This window comes from Sapajus apella, unplaced genomic scaffold (genome assembly GCF_009761245.1).
Source record: "Sapajus apella isolate SASKATOON/1434 unplaced genomic scaffold, GSC_monkey_1.0 scaffold60, whole genome shotgun sequence".
NCBI classification, from domain to species: Eukaryota; Metazoa; Chordata; class Mammalia; order Primates; family Cebidae; genus Sapajus; species Sapajus apella.
This window is the reverse complement of record NW_022437000.1, coordinates 13835564-13843314: the sequence shown is the minus strand read 5'-3', so window position 1 is coordinate 13843314 and position 7751 is coordinate 13835564. Positions and strand designations below refer to the sequence as shown.

The following is a 7751-nucleotide window of genomic DNA, read 5'->3' as shown; positions in this document are numbered from 1 at the left end:
GGGGACGGGGCCCACGTGCTCTGTGCTGTTTTGTCTCCAGGCATCGTCCTGGAGACCCGCGCGTCCTCAGGGCTCAAGCAGAAACCAGCGCACCGGCTTCTCATCTGCTACTCACCGCAGCCCCTAGGGCATGATGAAATAAGGCACCTGCGCAGGTGCAGGGGAGACCTGCCAGCGCGCTGGGGGTTGGGGGTGCTGCTCTCGGGTGCCTGTGGCCACAGTGCCGGGTCAGGACCCTTTCTCACCCTCCTGCCCTCCTCTTGGCCTGCAGGACACAGACCAGCTGGGTGTGCTGCATCCCGTACTCCACCAGGAAGAGGGCGAAGGAGAGCGCCTAGCGCCCAGGAGAAGGTGCTCAGATCTTGGCGAAGAGGAGGGAGGCGGGGTGTGGATGGGCTGGGGGGGCAGGAGGTGGGACAGAGGGTGACTGGGCTGCCCGCTTGCCACCCAAGAGCCTTCTCCACCAGGCACCGAGGTTCCTGTTTTCTTCTCGTGGGACTGGCCCTGCCTGGGAGGAGTGAGCGCACAGACAATGCCTTTGGGTTAACGTTCACACCAGCCCTGAGCAACACCAGGTGCCGATGACCACGCCAGGTGTGAGCCATGCCTGAAACCCACTGCCCATTGCGAGAATGATGTGATCTTAAAAAACAATAAATTAGCAGGGGAAGATGTGTCTCTTCCACTCCACCAGCTTGAGGGTTTCTGGCCCCTTCCTGCTCTGGCCTCTTGCTCTGTGGCTTGCTGGGTGTGGGCAGAGGCCCCTCAAACACAGGGAGGCTCAGCCCTTTGTGGGCCTCGTGTGAGCTGCAGCTCCAGGAAGCACCCCACCAGTCGGGGGGCGGGAGGTGCACAGCGCAGAGCAGCTGGGTGTGCTGCATCCCGTACTCCACCAGGAGGGCAGGACAGAGCATCTGCTGTGTTGCTAGCGTCCCTGCAGGAGCCAGGAGCACAGTGGATGCGGCCTCGGCCATGACGGCGAGGGCAACAGAGACCACCGTGCTGGCACTAGGATCTGTCCCTGGAGGGAGCCACATGCTCCCCACTCACAGGAGAGGGAGTCCTTCTGGGGGTGTGGGGGCTACAGGACATGCTTGTAAGACAAGTTTCACCAGAGCCCACCCAGGCTCTCTCGCTCAGACACGCATGCATGCATAATCATATGTACACAGCACACACGTGTGCAGTCATGTACACAGTACAACACACATGCACACATGCATATTCATATGTACACAACACATGTACACACATGCATAGTCCTATGTACACAGCACACACACATGCACACACATGGATGTTCATATGTATGCAGCACACACATACACATGCATATTCATGTGTACACAGCACATGCACACACATGCATAGTCATAGGTACACAGCACACGCACATGCATAGTCATGTACACAGCGTACTTATGTGCACACACCTAGTCATGTACACAGCACACATGCACACACATGTACAGTCATATTTACACAGCACACACTTGCAGTCATGTACACATCACGCACATGTGCATACACATGCAGTTATGTGTACACATGTGCACACACATGCATATTCATATGCACACAGCACACACATGCACACAGTCATGTACATAGCACACTCACATGCACACACATGCATATTCATATGTACACAGCACACATCCACATATTCATATGTATACAGCACACGTGCACACACATGCATATTCATTTGTATGCAGCACACGTGCACCTAGTCATATGTACACAGCACACATGCAGTCATGTACACAGCAGATGTGCACACATGCATAGTCATGTACACATCACTTGCGCACACATGTATATTCGTATGTACGCAGCACACACGGCCACACACATGGTCATGTGCACACATCACACGTGCACACACATGCATATTCATATGTACACAGCACACACATATGCATGTGTAGTGCATGCAGCACACAGGTTCACATATGCATATTTGCATGTACACAGCACACGTGCACACATGTGCAGTCATGCATGCATCACACATACATGCATAGTCATATGTACTCAGCACACACACATGTGCACACACATGCTCACACCACACACATGCACAGGAGGACACAGGCAGGTGACCTGCACCATCTCTGATCCAGGTGTCTCTGAGCCGCCCAGAGGTCAGAGGCCACAGGTGCCAACGCTGTGTGCACTGTCTGGGCTGTTCCTGTGGGGACCCGTGGGGGCCGTCCCTGTGGTGCAGATGAGAGCACAGAGTCTCACAGAGTGTGAGCTCTGCCCATCACTCAGCCAGCAAGGGAGGAGCCCTTTTCAGGGAGCTGCACACCACACACAGCTTCCTGCCTGGGTAGTTTTCTCTGGCCAAAGTGGGGCACTTTCCAGGCTGAAGAAAAAGGGGAGCCCCCGAAGCCAGTACCCACCATTGAGTGAAAGACACCACAAATGATAGGTGCCTGGCAGCCCCAGAGTCACCATTTCCCAGACACTGGGTGGGTGCGGCCCTGAGGCCCTCCGCTCCCCCAACCACAAAGCAAAGCCCCACGTGGCACCTGTGCCTCCATCGTGGCCCCCTTGCAGCCTAGCCCTGTGCAGGTGGAGCAGCAGTCACACCGGCCACACCTTGGCTGTGTCCCTCCCTGGCCCCAAACACCGTGGCCATGCCACCGGCTGCCTCTTCCATGCAGTGTCACCCCCAACCCTGCCAAGGGTTCTGTGCGTTTTCCCTGCAGGTGAGGTGGGAAAGGGCTAGTGGCAGTTCCGCGTCCTGGTTCCCTGGGGGCTGCCCAAAAGATCATGTTCCTTCCAGGCTTTTCTCTGGGTTTAGGTGCCTCCACGTGGGAACAGGTATTTGTCCCATGCATACAGATGGCGCCGTTTACAGAGATGGACATAGATTGTCTTTCCAGAGTGGGGTCGCGTTGCCTGTAGCTTTTCACCTTCTTAGCTTCTTTCTATCCCGAGCGGCCTCCAAGCTGTCCAGGGATCCCTGCTGGCCCTGTGCCAGGCCCTGTCCCGAGTGCTGAACAGAGCAGCCGGTGCCGCCAGTCACCAGCCTCTTGGATCCGGTTCCCTCCAGGTGGCATGGATGGTTAAGTTCAGCACATCTCTACATGCAGTTTCAAAAGAGGCAACCACTTCTTCCAGTCACTGGAAACACAGCTGGAGGGCTGCAGCACGTGGCCTGGGGGTGCCTGTGAGTGGCTACAGTGGAGCCTGGAAGAGGCGCAGGGTCAGTGGGGAGCGAACGCCTTGGGGGAGGGCGCTGGGGCCTGGGCCAGGCTGGGCAGCTCTGCACCTTTCAGTCTTGAGGTCTGGAAACCCAGCCAGTATCTCCCTCGAGAAGGCGGCACTGTTGGCCGGGAGTCCTCCACAAGCAAAGGCCTGCCCGGCTCCAACCTGGCCCTCAGGCACCACCTTTCCTTTCCTCCCTGGCCAACAGCACCACCTCATGGGAGCCACGGTGCTCAAGCCACCGTTTCCATGCTGGGAACCACAGCCACGGACATCCAAGCCAGGAAGACGGGGTTGCCACACCCTCCCCTGCTGAGTGTTCTCTGGAGGGGGCCGGGCGGTAACTGCCTCCGTGGGACGATCACCCACAGATGCACAATGGGCCAGTCGCTGTCGGGGCAGGTGGTCGGGGTCACCTGAGGCTGGGCCTCCCCACATCAGGACCCCACGCCTGCGAGGATGCAGACACCCCACCCCAGAGGCCTCAGCCTAGACAGCCCTGTGGGAAAACCCAAGCTCAGGCAGCCCCTGGGCTGCGAATGGTGTGGAAATCTCCCCCATGTCCTTCCCACGTGACCCCACGAAACCAGAAAGGAGCAAACCCCCTCAGCTGTGGACATCCCGGGATCCTCTGAATGGCTGGCCTTCCCAAGCCTCCCCAGCGCCAAGGATGTGATGGGGCCCAAGGACCCTGGGGGGAGAGAGACCCTGCCAGGACACAGGGTCTTCTCTCTGGCTCTGGCTCTGGTTCCGAAGGGCTTGGGGGGTGCAGAGTTCACCAGAGACAGCAGGGCCCCCGTGCCCTGGAGAGGGAGGGTTTCTCTCCCAAGTCTCCATCTAGCGCCGCTCATGCTAAACCCCAGACCCAGTTGTGGGAGAAAGCTGCCCAGAGCCCTGCAGGAGAGGCAGGGGCAGCCCGGGTACACGAAGGGACAGAGGCTTCTGGGCTGCGCTGGGCTGGGCTGTCAACGAGAAGGGGTGATTGAGGATCCCTTGGAGGAGCCCTAACTGGGAACCCCTGAGATTCTCTGGGTCTGTCCTTCCATCGCCAGTGTTTAACTCTGGGACACGACGCATGGGTTGGCCCCTTCCTGGTCACATGGAGTGGGGTCCAGGGCCAGCCACAAGGCTCAGAGCTCCATGGTCCAACACTGTGTCCAGTTCTGAAAAGGGCAGCATGGAAGCAGACTCCTGGGGACAGAGGCAGGCCGCCTTGTGGACAGGCAGGACTCAGACCTCCTGGCCCTGAACACCTAGAGGGGGAGGCTAGCGGTGGGACCCCACTCCGCAGATGGGAGTGCCGAGGTCCCTGAGGCAGGGGCAGTGACCCCACTCCACAGATGGGAGCACCGAGGTCCCCAAGGTAGGAGGTGATGACCCCACTCCACAGATGGGAGCACCGAGGTCCCTGAGGCAGGGGCAGTGACCCCACTCCACAGATGGGAGCGCCGAGGTCCCTGAGGCAGGGGCAGTGACCACACTCCACTGATGGGAGCACCGAGGTCACCGAGGTAGGAGGTGATGACCACACTCCACGGATGGGAGCACTGAGGTCCTGAGTCAGGGCAATGACCCCACTCACTTCTCTTTCTTCTCAGCTGATCTGTTCCTGGGAGGCAGTGCCTTCCCCGGCTTTTGGGAGAGGGGCCTTGGCTGTTCTTTGATGCCCCTCTTACCTGCCCCAAGCCCCTGCTGGCCCCACAGGGGGGCCCACAATACAGGGTGTTTTCATTTTCCTCGGGGCAAACCCCAAAGCCCCTCTGCTGAAGCCACGGCGCCATCCCAGGACACCCGCCTCCTTCACTGTTTCAGGTGCCCCCAAAGTCCTTCTGCTCCCTTCCCACCTGCATCCGAGGTGACCTCTGCCCCATCAAAGTTGATCCCTGATCCCAAAGTGGCCCCTGTCCCATCTGTGGTGATCATTGCCCCCTCTATGTTGAACCCTGACTTATGTAAGCTGACCTCTGACCCCTTGCGAGGGAGGAGCTTCTTCCCCAGCCAGCTGTGAGCCCTGTGAGCCAGTGGGAATAGCCTGCCCCTCCTGGCGCCTCTGAGGACTGCCTGGCTGGGGGTCCCTAAGGTGTCCCGTGTTCACTTCCAGAGGTGGCCACAGGAACACAGATTCCAGGAAGCGGAGCGGGGACCTGACATTCCCAGGAGGCCCTCAGTGCCAAGAACGGAGCCCCTGCTCCATGGAGACCTGTCTTCCCAGGTCATCCCTGTGACTGGCTGAGGGGCACAGCCTCCCCAGCTCGGGGTGTAAGTTCTGTTAGGTCTGGGTGTGAGTCTGTTTGGCATGAACCTGTCATAGTTTTTCTAAATAAATAACTGGGGAAATGTGATTTCCTGGCCTCTGGCTGCTCACAGGTTGCTATGAAGTACAAGGATCTCTTTTCAGCTGCCAGTTTTTGTTTGTCAAATGCTCAGACGCACGAATGTGCAGTGACTCCTGGACTCTCTGCTGGGGTGCAGCCGCCCACAGCTTCTCCCTGACGGCTGCAGGGAACCGAGACCCAGGGACTGCGGTATTGAAGGCGTGTAAGTAACAAGGCTGGCCACGCAGAGGACGGAGTCACTACTCAAATCAGCCTCCCGGAAGGCTTGGAGATGAGGGTTTTTCCATTTTGTGGCGGGGGCTAGGGAACGGAGCAGGCTGGTTGGCTGGGTCAGGGATGAAGTCGTGGTGGGTGGAAGTGGGTCCCTCTTGCTGCCTTCAGCCCTGGGGTGGGATTGCAGAACTAGTTTACTGGTCCGGGTGGCACCAGCTGGTCCATCAGACTGCAGGTTGAAAACGACCTTGAACACTCATCTTGGGATTTACAACAGTGATGCACCTGGTGGGGGTCTGGATCTGTGGCTTTTGGCTGCATGGCCCCTGAGCCTCAGTTTTGAATCCTGTGGCTAATGTGTTAGTTTTACAAAAGCGAGAAGAGGATGTTTTGTCATCTTAGTTTCGTTGCTAAACTATAAATTCCCCTGGGGTTAGCTTAGCCTTGCCCAGGAATGAACAAGGGCACATTGGCGGCTCAAAGCAGGATGAGGTTGGTGAGGTCAGATTTCTTTCACTGTCATAATTTTGGCAAAGGTGGTTTCACCGGCTGCCCCTGCCCAGGTGCCACTGGAAAGGCCTGAAGCTGAGGCAGTCAGCAGCCTGTGTTCCCCTCCCCTCCAACCCTGCCGAGGATGAGGCAGGCAGACAGTGGGGACCAAGGCATCGGTCTAATGCCCACAGACACTCTGAGGTCTCTCTTGGTGTCATCTGAGTGGGTGGCTGGGGGGGACTCACGACGAACAATGGCCTCCCCAGGCCCAAAGTCTGCTGCCCCCACCCCAGCGTAGGAGACAGCATACAGCAGGTATGTGTGAGGACTCACACCCACCCACCCAGCTTGGGCCCCTCCAGGGACCAGGGGTGGCTTAATCCTAAGGTCCGAGGGGAGGAGGCGCCTCCCAGCTCAGCCCTCTGCACACATCTATGCTCTTGCAAAGGGCGGCTCCTTTGGGCTACAGGAGGTGGAAATGGGCTGCTGGCAGCCTCCACCCTTCTGGCTACAGCACCTCATCCTCAGCCGCACCTGGCCAGTCTGGTGACTGCCACGCCAAGACAGTTACCTCATTACAGCTTCGGTTCCCTGACCAGGGCATCCTGCAATTCAGTGCTATTGTAGGGGGGCAATAATCCCCATAGGTTTGTAGTTGGAAGAGACCCTGTTACAAAAGACAGACTGGCAGCAGGAAAACAGGTCATTAACACACGTTTCACAGATACGCAGAGACACCCAAGAACACGGCTCTCACAGAGCCAGCTTTGAATTCCAGCGACACAGCATCTTCAACAGAGAACAGCACGTTTTTAGGAAGTGCCAAGACAGCGGAGAAGACTTCAGTCTCTGTGGGCCACTTGGGGTGCAGGACTGGCAGAGTCTGGGGAGCACAGCCCATGGAGCCATCTGGGGGGAGCACAGCCCATCGAGCCATCTGCAGGGAGCCAGCTGTGGGGAGCACAGCCCATCCATCAAGCCAGCTGTGGGGAACATAGTCCATCCATTGAGCCAGCTGTGGGGAACATAGTCCATCCATTGAGCCAGCTGTGGGGAGCATAGCTCATCGAGCCATCTGCAGGGAGCCAGCTACAGGGAGCATTGCCCATCCATCAAGCCAGCTGTGGGGAGCACAGCCCATCCATCAAGCCAGCTGTGGGGAGCACAGCCCATCCATCAAGTCAGCTGCAGGGAGCACAGCCCATCCATTGAGCCCCCATCGATTGAGCCAGCTGCGGGGAGCACAGCCCATCCATCGAGCCAGCTGCGGGGAGCACAGCCCATCCATCGAGCCAGGTGTGGGGAGCACAGCCCATTGACCCAGCTGCGGGGAGCACAGCCCGTCCATCGAGCCATCTGTGGGGAGCATAGCCCGTCCATCAAACTATCTGTGGGGAGCAAAGCCCGTCCATCGAGCCATCTGTGGGAGCACAGCCCATCCATTGAGCCATCTGTGGGGAGCACAGCGCATCCATCGATCCACCTGTGGGG

At 58.3% G+C, this 7751-nt stretch overlaps 2 protein-coding genes across 4 annotated transcripts in view; both read left to right on the top strand.

Annotated features, from left to right (window-relative positions):
- The window catches only part of CUNH13orf46 (chromosome unknown C13orf46 homolog), a 13969-nt gene extending 13276 nt beyond the window's left edge, over positions 1 to 693 (top strand). For 2 of the 3 annotated variants that reach the window (XM_032246351.1, XM_032246348.1), the window contains one exon: positions 272 to 693. In XM_032246351.1, coding sequence (XP_032102242.1) covers positions 272 to 338 — 67 coding nt within the window. In that variant the 3' untranslated portion in view covers positions 339 to 693. The remainder of the gene's footprint in view (positions 1 to 271) is intronic. The other variant, XM_032246350.1, reaches the window with a different exon arrangement.
- A 673-nt stretch (positions 694 to 1366) lies between these two features.
- The window catches only part of LOC116528865, an 8106-nt gene continuing 1721 nt past the window's right edge, over positions 1367 to 7751 (top strand). The window contains exons 1-2 of the mRNA XM_032246332.1: positions 1367 to 3181; positions 3428 to 7751. The exon at positions 3428 to 7751 is cut by the window's right edge and continues 1721 nt beyond it. Coding sequence (XP_032102223.1) covers positions 1502 to 2434 — 933 coding nt within the window. The 5' untranslated portion in view covers positions 1367 to 1501 and the 3' untranslated portion in view covers positions 2435 to 3181; positions 3428 to 7751. The remainder of the gene's footprint in view (positions 3182 to 3427) is intronic.